Source organism: Hipposideros armiger, unplaced genomic scaffold, assembly GCF_001890085.2.
Source record: "Hipposideros armiger isolate ML-2016 unplaced genomic scaffold, ASM189008v1 scaffold_45, whole genome shotgun sequence".
NCBI classification, from domain to species: Eukaryota; Metazoa; Chordata; class Mammalia; order Chiroptera; family Hipposideridae; genus Hipposideros; species Hipposideros armiger.
The window spans coordinates 851,357-870,257 of NW_017731395.1; the positions used below are offsets into that span (position 1 = coordinate 851,357).

The following is an 18,901-nucleotide window of genomic DNA, read 5'->3' on the forward strand; positions in this document are numbered from 1 at the left end:
TTTTATTTCAGTTTTCAAAGGTTTTAAGGTATGTAAAAATGAGAGAATGGCATGAACAAACTCTGAGACACTCATTGAATATTAGATGAGAGATAGTATGCAATAAAACTAAGATAAAACTTCATGGTAGGAAAATGGACAGAGAACACTGAAGAAATAGGAGTATGACTGGAAAATAAAATCCTGTAGATTAATCCAACAGAAGTGCCAGATGGGAACAGTCAATGAGATATAAGCAACATGGAAGAACACAAGACAGGAAGGCTGTAACTTTAAGCAAAATCTTAGGAGAACACATCAAATGAATACAGTACTATGAGGATAATGTCATGATGACAATGTTTTACACCACTCAATATCTTGACACCCCTACTCTATGATAAGGGCTCCCCACAGGAAAATGAAGCAACAAACTAAAAGGAATGTGTCTAAGACTAATCACTTGAATCAATTAGACTAAATTATACCTCTGTTAATAATGAGTATTTGTTTAAATTAGTTTACATTATACCTACGTTAAGAAGCAGTCAAAAGTTTGACTACAGGACCCATGAAGTATCATACCTGAGAAGAATGAGACCATTAATTATGTTTACAATAAACGTAGGAACAAATACATGCATTGAAATTTCACTAGTAACTATTTGGATGGGATGGAATGGCGTGCTATGACGAAGCACTGATGTTGGTGGCTGAAACATGGAGATGTGTGAGGAGTGAGAAGCAACTTAAGGAATCCAAAGGTAATGGAAGGAGAACTGACTCTGCATGGTGAACACACAATGTGATATACAGATGATGTATTACAGAATTGTACACCTGAAATCTATGTAGCTTTGCTAACAATTGTCACTAAACTTTAAAAAAAAAAAAAAGAAAAAGAAAAAGAAAAAAGAAACCCAAAGGAACGCTGCCCTTTTAGGAGGAGGAGTACAGGACACCCTGAAAAAACAGAGTCCATTACTGACGAAGCAGGACTTCCTGAGAGAACTTTGTTGAGAGGAGACCTTAATAGGTTGTCAGCCCTTGATACAGTCAGTCATAAGATACTCTAAAGAGTTGGAAAATGGACAGTTCCCCTGCACCCATCATTATTTTAAAGAACCCAGAGGCATATTAAAGTGGATGCGGAAAACAGGGAGAAATACCACAAACTGGAAAGCCAGAAAAGTACTGAATAGCATTATAATTAGTGGCATTGGTAAATATGTCCCTAAAAGCCGTCTGCAGAGATCTTGAAAAGTCCGGTGTGGAGTTGAGATGACAGGCACTGCATGGGGAAGGCTAAGGCTGTAACCCAGCGCCCTTGATCTCTCAGAGTTCAGCGAGGGACACGCACGCGAGGGCACCGGGAGTCACGCACTTCCAATTCTCAGCTTTGAGTCATTAACAGCAGACCACTGTGCATTTATCTTTTCTTACCTGCCTGGTATTTGGGGGAGTAAATGATCCTAAAATGCACTGATTTAATGCATTACAGGTCTTTTCTCTAACCTTTATACATTCCACGAGTTGAGAAAGGGAAGTGCAGTCATTCATCCAAAAGGCGTAAGAAAAGTCAAGATGATATTAAAAATACTAAGAGAGAAAATGGCTTTCAAGAGAGGAACACAGGAAAATGCGCAGAAATATAGGAGGTGAAAAAATTGTGTCTTGCACTCAATAAAACAAAAATTAAACTTGAGTGAGTCCTTCTCTCCTGGTGTTTATGCGGCCCTTACAAATTGCCTTGTGCCTAACACAACAGATTCCCTCGTAGAGACAAGAAAATACACAGCATCCATAAATAAGGCAAAGAGGATATATGAAGGAATGCTCAAACGAGGTGAGCTCCTGGAAATGACAAGTATAATTTTTTTTTAAATCAAAATTAGAGATTTTAAATATAACAATGATAAAACTGCCCAGAAATCTTTAAAGATGACAATATATAAAAGAAAAGTTAAAAATAAATTAGAGGATATTTGAGGGCACTCCAACATCCAAATAATAGGAGAACAGTGAAAACGAGAACTGTTGAAAACTGAAGACATTGAAGGAATGGCTCAAAAAATGTGAGGCAAAAGCATTTCCAAATCAGAATTCAATTCCCTCCCAGTTTAACTGACCCATGTGAGACCAGAATAAAGACATCTTCAGACAAGCAAAGTCCCACAAATTTAACTACGCCTGTTCTCTGTCTCAGGAAGCTCAGGACAAGTAACGGCATGAAACCCAGGGAACAGGAAAGCCCATGGACTAGATGAAGGAAACCCCTTGGATGATCGTGAAGAGGGGTCCCAGGACATCAGCTGCGCAGCAGGTCCAGACAGCGAACAGTCCAGAATGGATCTAAAAGAACTGAGAGGAGGTGGACTCTGTGTAGAGCAGCTGGGGCTGGGCACGTAGAAAACAAAGAAAAATGAAAACCAGACAATAACCTCCACAACAGAAAAGTTATACATCCATGAATAATATCTACATGCTCGTATATAATCATATTAATGGAAACCATGAATATCGATTTGGTCTGAATATTATGCTATAACATTTAGGGAGAAAGAGGGGAAGAGATGCAGATGTGTGTGTGTGTGTGTGTGTGTGTGTGTGTGTGTGTGTGTGTGTAGGGCACACTGTAGCAAGTCAATAATACTCAAGTAAAGACTTTAAGACATAGTAATTTAGGTCATTTAGTAATTTAGAAGAAACAGCTGAAAGAGTTGAAAGTGGTTTCCTTTGAGGGTGAAATTAGGGAATGGAGAATGACAGCACTGGGGTCTGCTGTACTTGGTTAGGAATCTTACAGAATGATTTGACATTGTAAACTGTGCACAAAAAAAAATACGATAAAAAATAAAATGTAATGGGTGCTAAGGAAACACACAGGTGGAAATAACAATACCGTACTTTTAATAACAGCTAACATTTGAGCTCTTTTTACACTGCAAATGCTTTATAGGCATTAGCTCATATATTTCTAGGACAATGTTGGGAGACAGGTGCTATTTCCTCTCCTATTTCCTCAGATAAGTAAACTGAGGACCAGAGAAGGTTAGTACCGTGCTCAGGGTCACTGAGCGAGTAGGTGGTGCAACCAGGATTAGAAGTCAGGCACTCTAACTGCAGAGGCTGCACAGACAGGCCAAGATAAGGACACAACAGTGCAAGGCACAACTGGAGAAATCATTTTAAATTCATTCCACAAACAGCATATGCAACAAGCACTTATGGCCTGTGGATCAGGTATTGATTTTGGAACTGGGGCTATGCCAGAGAACAAGGCAAAGACTTTGTCCTCATGCAGCTTAGAGGAGGGTACGAGGGACCATAAGGAAGACACGTAAGGCAGAGTAAGATGGCATCGGTGGCACGTGGGCCCTTTCTTACATTAAGCAGGGACTTGAAGGAAATGGGGAGCAAGACACATGGATAGTTGCCGGGAGTGTCGTTGGCAGAAGGAGTAGCAAGTGCAAAGGCCCTGAGACTGAGGGTGTGTGTGCTGGAGGCACAGGTGAGTAGGAGTTAAAGTGGGAGGAGCTTAAGTGAGGAAGGAATCAAAGATGGGCGGGGCCAGATCACATTTGGCCTGTGGAGGAAGATAAGGACTTGGGCTTTTACTTGGAATGAAATAGAAAGCCACTGAAGATTTTATTTAAATTTTTTTTTTTAAAGATCTGCATGGAGATGTAATTGACACAAGCAAAATGCACACATTTTAAGTGTACAATCTTACAAGTTTTGACATTTGCACATGCATGTGAAACCCATTACCTCATCAAGAGAATGAAGACACCCGTCACCCCAACAGTTTCTTGATGCCCCTTTGTCATCCTTCCCTCCAGTACCTCCCTGACCCTCATCCCACGCCCACTCAACAACTGATCGATTTCCTGTCGCTGTGTGCTAGTTTACATTTCCTAGAATGTTATATACATGTGTATCTATTCTTCATTCGTTTCTGCTGCTGCATGGTATTCCACTATATGAATATACCACAGGTTGTCTATCCATTTACTGGTCGATGGACATTTGAGTTGCTTCTTTCTTTCTCTTTTTTTAACTAATGTGAATAAAGCTGCAAAGAACATCTGTATACAAGTCTTCTAGGTACTCACCTGGACCATGTTAATCATTTTAAGAAACTTCCAAATTACTTCCCAGAGTGTCTGCACTATTTTACATTCCCTATAACAATTCCTTTTCCTCTATACTGTGTAAGGTCAGCCATTTTCATTCTGGCCATTCTAATGCTTGTATGTCGTACCTTACTGTGGTTTTATTTCCTATTTTTCTAATGAATAGTGATGTTTAACATATTTGCCATCCACATCCCTTTGGCAAGGTGTCTCTTTAAACTTTTGCTTAAGTCTTAATTGAGTTGCACTGCTGAGTTTTTAGAGTTCTATATATATTCTTGATATGAGTCTTTTATCGGACATATGATTTGCAAATATTTTCCTCCAGTCTGTGGCTTACCTTTTCATTCTCTTAAAGTGTCTTTTGAAGAGCAGAGGTTTTTAACTTTGATTAAGTCTAATTTACCGATTGATTCTTTTGTGGATCATGCTCTGGGGTTCTATCTAAAAGCCTTTGCCTAATCCAAGGTCAGAAAGATTTTATCCTGTGTCTCCCTGAAGCTTTATCGTTTTAGGTTTTGTATGGAGCTGTATGATCCATTTCAGTTGAGTTTGCTGTGTGGTATGAAGTATGAATCCAAGTTCGTTTTTTTGCCAATGGATGTCCAGTTGTTCCAGGACCACTTGTTGAAAACACCGTTTTCCCCCCACTAATTAATTGCCTTTGTACTTCCTCAAAAATGAGTGGTCTGTATATGTGTACGTGTATTTCTTAACTCTGTGTTCTAGTCCATTGATCAGTTTGTCTATCTTTGCATCAATAGCACACTTTCTTGACTACTGTGTCTTTAAAATAAGTCTCGAAATCAGGGAGTGCTCACCTTTCAACTTTATTCTTTTTTTAAGTTTGGCTATTCTAAGTCCTTTGCATTTCCATGTGACTTTCAGAATTAGGTTGTCAATTTCTATAAAATAGCCTGATGGGATTTTTGTTTGGATTTTGTTAAATCTATCGTTAAATTTGGGGAGAACTGACATCTTAAGAATAGTGAGTCTCCTGACCCACAAACAAGGTACATCTCTCCAGCGATGTAGTTCTTCTTCAGTTTCTCTCAGCACTGCTCTCATACATCAAACATTTGATGGAATGCTTAGGGAGAAATCTGATAAAATATGTATAAGACCTATACAGTGAAAACTATAAAACACAGCTGAGAAAAACTGAAGAGAACTAAGTATTTGGTTCTTAATTATGTGTTCTATTTCTTGCCTCATATTGTTGTATCTTTCAGTATCTCTTTTAGTTAATATTTAGTGTGCTTATTTTGCATTTTTTGACTTCTTGTTCCAACACTTCTGTTTCTTTTGGAATCAGCAATCCTGTATTATTTTCCTTTGGAAAAGGCTGTTCTCAGTTGTCTTAACTCTCTTGTCCTACCGGGCAGTACTATGGGGAAAGGCCAGTCTTCTGGTCAGTCCAAGTGCAACAGTGACTGAGATTAAAGGAATCTCAGAGAGACGCCTTGGCACCAGAAAACCACCGTCATCGCACCTGACCTCACAAAACAACTCCTCTGGTCAGGAAAACTCTCTCCCTCTCCTCACTCCCAGTTGGCAGGGGCTGGAGTGAAGATATAATTTGTCACCGAGTCCCATCAAGTTCCCAGCTCCTCACAAATACAGCACTGTGAGCCCCTGTGCTGATAATTCGTCCTTTCTCTCTGGATTCTTTTAGGATCTTCCTCTTGGTGGTGGCGTACTACAGTCCAGTGCTAGGTGTGGGTTTCTTTTTATTTCTTCACTTGCTATTCACTGTGCTTTCTACCTATGCATCTATGGATTTATAACTTCCACCCGTTTGGGGAATTCTTAGCAAACATCTCCTCAGAAATTTTTTTACCCAGCCCTCTATACTCTCCATCAAGGACTCTGATTAAATACATCTTAGACTGTTTCTGTGTCTTGTAGCTGCCCTTTTATTTTCCCAACTCCTTGTATTTTTATGCTATTGAGTTGTCAGAAAAGCCATGACGCATTTTTGCAATAAAACACATAGAAAAAATAAGTCATGACTTTTCCAACAACCCAATATATTCTGGCCTGTTTCTTCAGTTGTGTAATTCCACTTCCATGTCTCTTTAAAAATCATATTTCTAATGTCTAACAATTATGGGTTTTTTCAACTCTGCCCGATTAATTCTAATGGTGACATGTTGCCTGTTCATTTTATTTCTATAAACACTTCATACATAGTTATTTACCATCTGTATAAAATTTATACAGATTATAATTTGTATTTTATAATTTTAGGGTCTGACATTCTTAGTGGTACATACATTGGTTTTCTGTTGACTCTCACTTATTACATGCTGGGTAGTTTTTGATTGTCTAAATTAGGTATGCAAGATAGGATTTACATTTGCTTCTGCAGGCGTCCCGTGGGTTCTCAGTCGGGATTAGTTTGTACACCATGGCACTTTAAAGCTACGTTTCCTGCTTGGGAACACTGGCACACTGGTCAGTGTACGAGCAGTGGCAGTGGGATGCCATGGGATGCAGTGGTGGCTACTGAGGTCAGTCGTCTCGTCTTGTTTAAAACTGAATAAGTGTAAATCTCAGGGCACTAGTCCTGACTGATATTCTGAAAGGCATTTTCATCTAAACAAAAGTAAGTCTTCAGAAACACCACATGTAAACTTTGAAACTATATCATCTAAAACAATAAACTGGGGCAAATTCTTTGTATTAAAGAAAAAGAAAAAAACATCGACTCAGCAATATCAAATGAGCAAGAACCTAAAAGCCCTTTCTAAAAGAGCATATTTTCTATATATTCATTTATATATTATAAGAATAAATACACATGTTGCTCTTTCATGAGGTCTAAGTACCACTTACATTTGGGGGAAAGGATTAATTCTGCCTTTTTACATTAAAAAAATAATTATTCTAAATCCTGATCTAAAATTCATTAGTTATGGGAGATAGAAAACTTCTTTTAAAAATTCATTCTTTATTTTCACCAGCTTTTAAAAATACACACAAAATGGTATCTTTCTATTCATTACTAGTAATTCTGAAGTATATTCTGATAAACAATACACAGAATGTTTCAAGCTGACTCTTCAGAACCAAAGGCAACCCAGCTACAACACGGCATATTCACCCTGGTACAGAAAACATGGCGCATGACTTAACCATCGCCATTAAAAGTGATTTTAAGTTGCTTACCTGCTGGCTGTTTTCACAGAACAAGTTTTCTTGTGCCCTCTCTCAGCCCGGTTCTCTCTCAGAAGCTGGTGCCGCCAAAGTGTTAAGACAAAGTTGCGGAAACAAAAATATTTTCATTACATTTTTATGTAAGCAGAAAAATGTTCTTATCATTCAGAGGAACACTAGTCCTTTACTTGCATACTTTAGTTTCCTCCTGGCTTCTCTAAAACACTACTCCTTTTCCTAGAGATGCCATCGACTGTCCTGTGAAGATGTTAGACAGAGCTGGCAGTGGGGTGCTTCCCTAGCAGCCCCGCGGTCTGGCAGTCAGTCATCACACAGCCTAGAGCGGGTGGTCTCCACCTCGGCTCTAACCCTGGTTCTCCGGAGTGGTCCTGGTGGAATCACATAACCAACCCCTCTTACCAATGGCCTCCTCCGCAGCGGTCACCTATCGAGGTTTGGGGACTCGGCCACCTACACTGACTAAAGGGTCTAGTAGGATTTTATCTGCATTTACTGGTCTAACATGGTGAAGACGCCCACTTAAAGCATTCTTTTTCAAACAGATGATTAGCTTAAAAATAGATAGTTAGAACATTACGTAGTATTTGGTTGCCTTCTGGGAATGCCTCACCATCCACTGCCCTTCACTTACTTCATTTGAAAAGAAAAAACAAGTCAAGGCTCTTTACTGTGTGTTCACTCAAACTAGGTTATTTATGCAGAAAATGATTATATACAAGACTAGGCTAAAAAAGAAGTTGTACACCATCTCAGAAATTAACCCTCACAAAACCAGAACTCTTAGAACTAACACTGCAGGAGAGATCTGGGTTCTGATCCTCACCGTGCCCCTAACCGATCAGTCACGTGCTTTTAATAAGAGACCCACCATTCACAAACTGTGTGACCTTAGGCAAAGTGCTTAACCTCTCTGAGCCCCAGTCTTCATCTCTAAAATGGAGATAATAGCTCCCTATAAGGCTGCTGTGTTAAGGATGATAAACCATGTAAGATGCCTGCTGTTGGTGGGTATTGTCTGACCAGCAGCTATGGCTTTGAATGAAATAACTCCATGAACCTATTTAATGATATCACTTAGAATCAATTATTAGCAATATTTGGCCATCTTTGAGAAGGAACAGACCTTAATCAGATCACCAGGAATGTGGTTAGATTTCCCTTCTTTCAGGAATGTCTTAACTAAATAAGCATATATTAAATTTCTTTTAAACATCTCCTTCTTTCCATCCCCACTACCACCGTCCTAGTCCAGACCATCATTTTCTCTCACCTGGAACAGCCTCTCAGTGCCTCCCTGCTTCCAGCCTTGCTCCCAGCTAATCCATTCTCCACATCACAGCCGGTAATTCTGAAATTAGATCTGATTGCACTACTCTCTTCAGATAAACCCCACAGTCTTGTGCGAGGCTCTCATGGCCCTTCATAATTTAATTACATTTCTAAACTCATAATGTGTGACACTTCGTCCTACCCCAACCCAGCCTACTTCTAAATTCTGTCTCTCAGCCATATTGAATTTTTCAGCCTGGGGCGTGTTCCAAGTTCTCCCTCACCTCCGGCCGCTCACTTCCGCTGTTCATTTGGCCTGCATATCCAAGGTCCAGCACAGTGTCCCGGATGTCTTTTTATTGCTCAATAAATATTTGTTGAATGAATGAATAAATGAGATAAAGAAATAGGGAGCGAGATCTAGTATCTGATACGTGGCTGAAGCCGTATCTCATTATTACGACTTATAGAAAATAGCAACCATTTATCTTAAGTCCATTAATCTGAAAGTGTTTCAATTTAGAAACACTTCGTACCATGAAAACTAAATTGTTTCTGAAAATAAAAAAAATATATATTAATTACTTCGGTATTTCTAGGTCTAGTGCCTTTTAAGAAATATATATATATACATATATATATATATATATATGTATATATACACAAACCAACATTTGTGACACAGATAGCTAGAGGTGGCATGATTAAATCTCTACCTCCACCTTAAATTAATGGCAGTAGTTAGCTAACTTTTCTGATTTTAAGATAAAAGACAGATATTTGAGCAGTATTCCTGAGGTTTGTGTTAAAACAGTTCAAGCAAATAACTCAATATCCGAAACACGATGTTCTGAAATAAGAATTCTATAGTTTAATTTTTAAAAAACCTAACTATGATGACCAAAATAAATATTAGGCTGCTCCTATGGGTCTGGCTAGTCCTCAGAGAGGGTTAAACGAATCAGCACCTTCTCTGAACTTGGACGTTTGAGCTCGTTTCATTAGATTCATATGGGGAATCTAATTCATATGGGGATTTCTTTTCTTCCTCAGTTCTGATGGGCTTTGTATATAAAAAGACAATTATTGGAATTATTTCATATAATGTACTTCTAAGAAACCATCACAAAACTACCTCACTTTAGCAATAAAACTGCAAATCTTGTGGTAATTGTGCAAATTTACAATCAAGCTCAGATAAAAAAATATATATATATATAGGATCAGATGTCTGGGCCATGAATTTAACAAGTTACTGTGGGAACCTACATCTTTTAAGGTACAAAGATGAAAAAGTTAATCCAGAGCATTACTAGAATAGAAAACATACTTGTTTTTGGAAGATTCCCAGCATACTTCTGTGATGCCCCAAGAACAAAAATGGGAGGACAGGCATCCAGTCATAAATTCATGAGAATCCTCGAGCTCTGCTCTAATCAGCAAGACTATATAGCTCAGTATCTCATTCTTCTTATTGATAAAACTTCTGTTTACTTAAACTGCTATCAGTGTCACAAGTGAGGTCATTTCTCAGGGTTCTGACTCCACAGCGTCAACTCTGATTAAATACAGAACTTCTGAATATGGTGCGAAGTGCTTCTTACCTTCCAACTTTCAGATTGCTGGACTTAGGCCCAACGGAGGTACAATTCCCTTATTAGTGACCTGCAGGTGTATATTAAAAATGACTCACATAAGAATTACATTAAAATCCATAAACACAAAACCTAGTATAATGTGAGGTTTAAAAATGGGACACAATTTTACAAATTGCTGAATTAAACCAGGAAGATAAGTGTTCCTTGTGCATAATGGTTCTTAAAGAGAGAAAGCTAAGAATTTATGTGGCTACTCATATTTTTACAAGATTATTAAAAGTGCCCAATTCCTAACACAAGAAGAAGCAGCAAAGAGCAGAAGTCTTATTCCATAGCAATCCTCTCTTACTGCCTGATATTCAGAAGGCAGTCACGTTCAGGAGTGTTTATATTGGCAGGTTACTCCTCAAACACCTACAAAATAATTTCAAGTCTCTGCACACTTGGCCTCCCAGTGTTCTCAACCTTAAAAAGGAGAACTAAGCAATACCTCAACTATGATCTATGACTCATTAAGATACTTGCAAACTCAAATCAAAATGTCAGACCATAAGATGTTCAAAGAGGAAAAGGCTCAGAATTAAAAAAGACCAACAAACCCCCAAAACCAAAAAAATCCACACACAAAAAAACGATGCTTCCTACAGCTGCATCTCCCTCGCGACCTCCACTTCTGTACTGACTTTGCTCTTTATTGTTGTTGTCGCCCCCTCTCTAATGTCTCACAGCATCCTGTAATTATTCTTTCCTGCCCCAGGTTATAACCACCTCAGGGGAAAAGCTATGTTGTGTTTACAAATGCCTCTTTTTGCAAAAATGGAGAGTACCCAATAGATAATGCTGATGGATAATAGGTATTTATTAAATGTGTAATAAAAGAATGATAAGTATGCATGGCGTAGACAGAAAGGACATTTAGCACAAAAGAACAGCAAGAAAGAGGAATCATAAAATGGCAGAGAGTATAACAGTAAGGGGTGAGATTTCAAAAGAAGTGGGGATAACATTATTTCTTTATTAGTTGGTATGGAAAAAATAAAAGGTGATCACGCATGCTAACAGTCAGTCATTCACTCAGCAGTCTCCTGAAGGATTTTATACTTCTTCATGGGCTCGCATTTCTTCATGTGCACCTAGGTTTGGCCAACAGTTTACTGTGCTAGAGTTACGTCTAAGCTAAACTCAGAAAATTTTATCCCTCAAAATGTCGGCAGCCCGTATGTGTATTTTATACACACATATGTACAGTCGATCCTCATTATTCGTGGATTCCATATTTGCGAATTTGTCTATTTGCTAAAATTTGTCATGACAAAAATCAACACTTCTGGCACTTCTGCATTTGCAGATCTGTGCAGAGTGGTAAAAAATTGAGTCCCCTGTAGTGTTATGTTCCCAGCTGAGGTCTGACAAGGTCACGCTCCGCCTTCTCGTTCAGCTTTCATACTGTAAACGAGTGCCTTTTCCACGGCCTCTGTAGTGCTGCAGTTATTATTATTATTTTTTTGTATTTTTGTGTTCATGTTAATGATACCATTGCTTAAAATGGTCCCCAAGCGTAGCGGTGAAGAAGTGTAAGAAAGTGGTGAAGGGCCTTTTAGAGAAAATATGTGTGTTAGGTGAGCTTTCTTCAGGAATAAGTTATGGTGCTATTGGTCGTGAGCTCAATGATAGGTAATAAATAAGGTGTCTTTAAACAGAAACACGCATTAAACAAGGTTATGAATTGATTAGTTAATGACAGTGTTGTGAGAGGCTCCCAAGAAGCTAAGCTTTCTGGATTTACTATTTTAGCGCTTGCATGAACTCTACAGAACATAGCTACTGCAAATAGCAGGATTCAACTTATATTTATTACTGAATAACCTATATAGTCAAGATAAAAATATGAACTGGTATATCCAAGTTTAAGCAAAAGGCTGATTCAAAAATTGATCAAAAATATTTTTAAAATTAAAAGAAAAGGAATTGGGGAACTTTCTTATCTATATGTATTAGCTATTAGTTAATTTTTAACTGCAGAAATAAAAGTGGGCTAGAAGCAACCAGTTATACTGTAATCTGAGATGCCAATTTATAACATCACTGTAGTATTTCTCAAATTCTAAAAGGTAGAAAGTGGGCTTTAAAAATTTGTATTTTGGGGGATAAAGTACGCATATGTGCCGATGCAACTCACTACTAGAAGCAGAATCTTACTGCAAGCATCGTGCACAGACTTGAACCATTTGGGAAAGCAGAAAGTCTAATTTTTACATTCTGAATAATAAGATAAATGCATCACAGAGGCCGCCTAGTTAATTTCCAACTCTTTAGAAATAGTAGTACATATGCTATCACTATGTGCAAAGTATCTTTAAAAGGGCGAATTGCTCTCATGGAAAAAGGCAAGTTTACAAAAAAAAATCATTAAAATTGAATTCACAAGGTATTTTTCATTAATTAGGCTCATGCGTATATTATAAGCTATACTTATAATGAAATACTTGGCACCTTCCTTTTATAAGAGGAAGTTTGGCCAATGCAAGCTGCTGAGCTTAGGAAATAAAACATCACCAGTGTGGCAGTGGTTCCAACTACAGTTACGAGGCCCAACCCCTTCTTTACCTACCTGCCCCCGAGAAGAAATGACCCCTGCAGATTTGGGGTTTATCATTCCCATCTATTTAAAGGTATTTCTCACATATCATATTTTTGACCCATCTAAAAACATAACTTTTATAATCAACAATGGAAAAAAAAAGCTTAGGAAGGCTGCAAAGCCTAAAATATATATACTTTAAAACTGATAAAAAGTTTAATCCCCAAATTACCTTAGCATGCTACAGGAAGAGAACTAGTACATTCAACGGACAAAGAAAGTAAACTGTTTTATACCAGGAGTGCCAAAAAAGGTATACACATTTTAAGAGATGTTATCTAAAATGCATTTTTTGGCACCCTCTGTATGTAAACTTCATATGCAAAGTTAACGAAAATGAATGTCAAGTTCTTGCTAAGTCAACTAATCATACTACCATGTATACTAATAAGAGATTTAAAAAAAACCCAAAACTCATCTAGAAATATAATGTAAACCTGTGAGAAACTATTTGCCATCTTTGAAACTTCAAAGATAAAAACGCTCTCTTGTTGGCTGATCTCACATTGAATACAAATTCATTAATTAAACATATGTACTACTTGGTACTTTAACTTGGTGAAAAACACAGCAGTGAGTTCCAGAGTCTTCTTGGAGGTGACACGTGTGACAGGGGAAGGTGGCGGTCAGGGAGAGCGCCGACGCTTACGAGGAGCGCCTGCCTGGTCAGTGTCTCAGGCCCTGGTACAGTTAACTGTTTTCTAAGGAAACTGGGATTTACGCCCTTCTCCTGAACCTGACCTACTATGCTCACTGAAGGGAGACAGTGAAATATTTGAAAGAGGCTGAGTGACTGCCTTCGGGGTAGAATGTTCCTTACCTGGCCGTGCTCTGTCCTGGCCCCAGGGCTGAACCAATGGCTGCAGAGGAATGAGAAGAGGAGTTAGCGTGAGGCGATCTGAGAGGACGGGCTCTCGCATCATCAGCCCGCACAAGCTCTAAGAAATGGATTCGCCACCAGCAACAGCCTGAAATATGCGTTCTTTTAATGGATATTTCATGTAATTCTAGACTTACACCAATTTTGACAGAAATGCAAGAGTGCTCATAACCCAGTAATTTTCAATTTAATAAGCAAACTCAGTTAGAATTAAATTTCCATTTAATTATGTTAACATAAACGGCTGGGACTGGATTCATTCATTGTATGAATCAATCCTGGTTATAAAATCTACAAATGCTATCAGTTACCACGACTTAATTATAGCATCATTACAAGTTATGACCTTCTGATTGTTGGAGTTAAAAAAAAACAACAAAACACAAAACAAAACAAAAACATTACAAACACCAGAATGTTATAACCTCTGGCTCTGCCCCACCGAGCCCGTGGGTGAACCGTGGAGCATCAGGGAAGGGACCTTGACAGCACTGGACTCTGGCTGAGAACACGCCAAGACGGAGTGAGCCACTGCGTGGCGGAGCCCGTGCCTTCTCTCCCCTGCCTGGCCCTGCCCGGCCCACCCCACCGAGCGTCCACTGGACTCTGACTACTGACCTCCCTGGTGACACCTTTCAACAGGAGTTACGTCATTCGGTATAGTATGTCCCCAGCCCTTGGCAGTGCCCTGCCTCAAACGCACTGTAAAAATTCATTGTAAACATCGAGCACAAGAAGATCGAGAGACATTTCGTGGCAAACAGACTGCGAACAGGCCAGTCTTAGGGAACGATATTCATGTTACTACCAATGCTATGTATTGTTTTTTTCAGGAACAGAGGTATTGGGTGCCTCTATGTACTGAGCACTCTTCAGACACATGGCATGGATTATTAAGATTTCCTATCCTTACAAAAGCCTTCCAAAGTTATTTTCACGTTCCTGATGCAGAAAGGAGGTCTTCGCCCATGGCGTGGTTTCACCATGCCAGCTGCAGGCAGGTGAGGTGCTTACGTTGAAAGGGCACGTTTTCTGGTACCCACCAAGACATCTACGGATTCTCTAGCCTCTGCGGTGCCAGCCTGGGAATAAACAGCCTCTCCAGTAATAGGCTTTGTCTATGCTCTGGCTGGGACATTTCTCAAGCTCATAGGCAGTGATGCTCCCTGGAGGTCAGACTCCACCCACCTCTGACGCAGGCATGGACACTTGTTGGTATCTGTAAGTGACATCTGGAGCAATCACCAACGAATCCAGAAAGAAATTATTCGCTGTAGTTTTCCCAACAACGGGATTAACATATGTCCCCCTCCAGGTATGGACTGCCTTTTACTATGAAGAACAATATTTTTAAAAATCAAATGCATATATGCAGTTTTTAAAAAGCCCCAAATAAACAAAAAGGTTTAAAATCAGCAGCGTCTTGTCTCATCTATCCTGACCCCTAAGCTCTGTCCAGAGAAACCACTGTCAATTCTTTTAGCCAAATACGATTATGCTGATATTCAGTGATTAAGTGATTTTAAACATTAAGGACTGATTTCCTATTACTGTAAATTTAGCTGTTTTGAAACTCCCAACCCCCTATTTCTAGTTAGAACACCAGTTTTGATGAATCAATTGTGAATACAGATATAACTATGTGAAAACTGTGTACTGCTGAACTTTCGTGTTTCTCCTAAAGTTGATAGTTGTCTTGTTTTCCTTCCTTTGCTATTTTTCCCATGGACCCACTAGCCTTCTTTAAGGGGATCTGTCAAATCCTTGTCACTGTTAATTTTCAAAGATTAAAAGTCTCTGATAATATACCCATCCTTTACCCACCTCCTCTCCATCCCCTACAAATCTCCTTCCCAAAGCCCTCTGTCCACTTGGTGTCATCTGGGCTGCTGTTCCCCACGTCTGCCCTAGACGGTCGCTTTGCCTTCACTGGGCTTTCAGGCCGTCTCTCTGCTCTGCTGTACCTCTGCTTCCTGTACCCCACAGCTTCTTGGTGTATCCCAGCCTTTCCCCAAAGCACTCATTGGACCAGTGTCTTCAGGTGCCTGAGAAGTGCGTTGTTCAAGATGGCCTTTTGCTTTCTCCTTTCCGTGCTTAGTTTTCAATGTTTAAAATGCGATCTGTCTCCCCCCCCCCCCCCTCCCCCGCCATGCTTTTTAGTAGCTTCTAATTCACTAGTAGCGGGCCTTTGTCATTACTGTGTTGGGTGAGGCCTTTCAGTCTAGAGGTCTGAGTCTTATATTACAAGAAAATGTGTTCATTTGTTTTCTTCCCCTCCACCCCCCTCTTATCACTGTTTTCTTCTTTCTCTCCTTCTGGTAGTATGACCCTTAACTAAGGAAGAAGTTTTACACAGGAGTTTAAAGTGAATGACCTGGAAAGGGCAGTGATGAGGGATGGGACAGGGGTGGCCTCTGCACCCTGGGGTTTCCCTTTGGGCAGCCTGTATAACTCACCCTGGCAGAGTTAGATGCGTCCTGTTCTCAACTTTCAATGGGTTTGCACATAGCCTGCCTAATGCAGTTGTGTTCCTATGTTGTAGTTGTTTATCTATCCTGATAAAAAATCAGAGGTTCTTGAGACAGGGAGAGTGATTATAATTGAAGTAACAGAAGAAAAGTACTTGTAGAAAAGGTAGTGGTGGCAGTGAGAGAAGCAGCAGTAAAAACAGTAAATGTCAGATATGTGCTGGGAACCACGCTCATAGGCGTTGAAATCTCTCGACAACCTTATGGGGTTTGCAAGCTCAGCTCTCTCTAGAATACAGATGCACTCTGGGCTTGTCTAGGAACAAAGCTCGACATACGTACGATGCAATTAACCCCACCTCCCTTACAGTACTGGAGGCTTAAACAAGCTAAGAAAGAATCTGGCACATAGCAGTTGTTTAAAATACATACTAATTTTCTTCCTCCACAGTACACAGTAGGAGAACTTTGTAAATTTTTATTCCTAAATGTCAGAAGAAACACCAATGCTCATGGGTAATATTTATAGGATTCCCCAATAGGTGAAGCAGGTTTTCAAATATGTAATAGGTGCTTTGACATATTTGTTTCCTTAATTGATTTTTGGTTGAGTATAGTGTATGACTGTAGAAAAATCAGATTATCTATAAAATAGGGATGTGATACTGCTATGACTGCTTCAGAGAGGCAGTAAAAATATGGAAGAGAGCGGTGCTTATGACAATACTCTGAAAAATAAAGTATACTATCCAAATAAAGCATCATTATTATCTTGAAGTGTTTTATATCTAGTTTAATAATCTTTCAGTATTTTACATAAGCACTTCATAAAAATGTCTGATATAAGAACTGTTATTATCCTTGTTTTATAACTAAAAATTAAGGCACATGTAAACTAAATGACTTACCCAAGGGAACCACAGTAAATCAGAGAAGGAATTGATCCAGTATATCTTATTTATCTCAACCGAAAGGTAAAGCCACTTTCACAATAAAGCAATATATGCTAACTTTCAAAGTGTAAAAGTATTCCCAAAGAACTTAACCTTTAATCCAGGTAGATCTTGCTTTAAGCAAACTCGATATGTTCACCAACTATAAAATAAAGGGTGACTATCTGCTTTATAAAGAAATTCATCACAGGATTATAAATAGTTACTTATGTGCATTTAAAATAAGTTTTAATGTACCTATAATTCCTTAGGTAAATATCCTATACATTAAAATGAAATAAAGCAAATACAAATACCAATTTTAAAAATCAATTATTCATATCTGCTCAATTTAAAAGTAAGTGTCTCATAAGTGACTGGAAAAAAGCTGGATAAAATGCTGGAACCATTTAGAGTCAGCACATAAAGGATGTGGAGCAAATAGAAAGTAACTCCAATTGACGTCTTAAATTAAAAAAAAATCATATATTAATTTTATTTTCCACATTTTAATATATGTATTTTCAAAAAAAATCAACAAAATAATTAAATGTGAATTTCAAAATTTAACATATTATTTTTTTTCTCAAAAATAAGGTACTATTTTCTCTGTTTTAGTGGGATTGAGGTTCTTGTCACTTTTTATGTATCTATTTATAGTTATTTTAATGACTATTTCATTTACCTGGGCTCAATATTTTCTATTAAAAGAAACCTATTGTATAGTAACAGTTGGACTTTAAATATAGTAATACATTTTCCAAGGACATAATTATTAGATGACATATAAAACAATTAGTACACCTTTAAGTGTTACTTTATTGAAACAATCACATGTTCACTATTATGACACTCTGTGAGGGGTCTCCATTCTGTACAGAGCACATTAGTTTATCTTAAACACCAACACTGCGTATTTTCACAGGTGTGCAGGAAAGTTGGTTGTTCATCAAATTTCTATAAGTAGAAATTTGCTGTGTATAACGTGCTCCTGTGTATAATGCACACCCATGTTTTTGGCCCAAACTTTCAGGGAAAAAACTCTTTCGTTTTAACTTTTTAATTCAAATTTTTATTTGTTCATATTTAGGTACTTGTTTTCTTTTGTATTATAAAGGAATTTTAGCACTTATTTTTAAACATATTATGGTACAAGAAAGTTTATGTAACAAATAATTACAAAACACAAGAACAGATACAAGGTACAAGAAATGTTATGTACCAGTAACAAATTTATGATATTTACGCATCATAGAAGGCCAAGAACTCTTCGCGGTTGCCAAGTTCATCATAAGTTCAACAAAACCGATTACCATATTCCAGGATATTTTGCATATGAATATTATTGATTTCTAGAGTTACATTTTTAACTCATAAGCATAAATGAAATAATTAAAAACATTTATATAGATATGGAATTAGTACTACCCATGTATTAATCTAATGTACATCCTTATTTTTCCCTCATAAATTTGAGCGAAAAAGCACACATTATACACAGCAAAATATGGTAATTTCCTTTTTTACAGTTGAAATTACTATAAAATATAATTTTTATAGAAACTATCGAAACTTGATTGACCTACCTCCACTATTCTCATACACTGAGCTGAACATTTTCAGTGAGGTGAGGCTTTGCTGAGTATTGTTCTATTAACACTAAAACACCGTTTCCCGTTCCCCACCTCAGCAGCTTTGTTTCTTCTGATTAGTCATTTATAGGCTGCCCTATAAGAAACTTTGTTACTCATGGGACCACAGAACTGCATGGTTGCAAAACTGAAATATTGTGTTAGAGCCTATAAAACATCTTCCCCT

The 18,901-nt window shown here is 38.3% G+C and overlaps 1 protein-coding gene across 3 annotated transcripts in view; it reads right to left on the reverse strand.

Annotated features, from left to right (window-relative positions):
• The window catches only part of GPATCH2 (G-patch domain containing 2), a 139,476-nt gene that overhangs the window by 30,764 nt on the left and 89,811 nt on the right, over positions 1-18,901 (reverse strand). For all 3 annotated transcript variants that reach the window (XM_019639633.1, XM_019639634.1, XM_019639635.1), the window contains exons 7-8: positions 13,624-13,663; positions 7,287-7,351 (exon numbers count right to left, since the gene is read on the reverse strand). In XM_019639633.1, the coding sequence (XP_019495178.1) occupies positions 7,287-7,351; positions 13,624-13,663 (105 nt within the window). The remainder of the gene's footprint in view (positions 1-7,286; positions 7,352-13,623; positions 13,664-18,901) is intronic.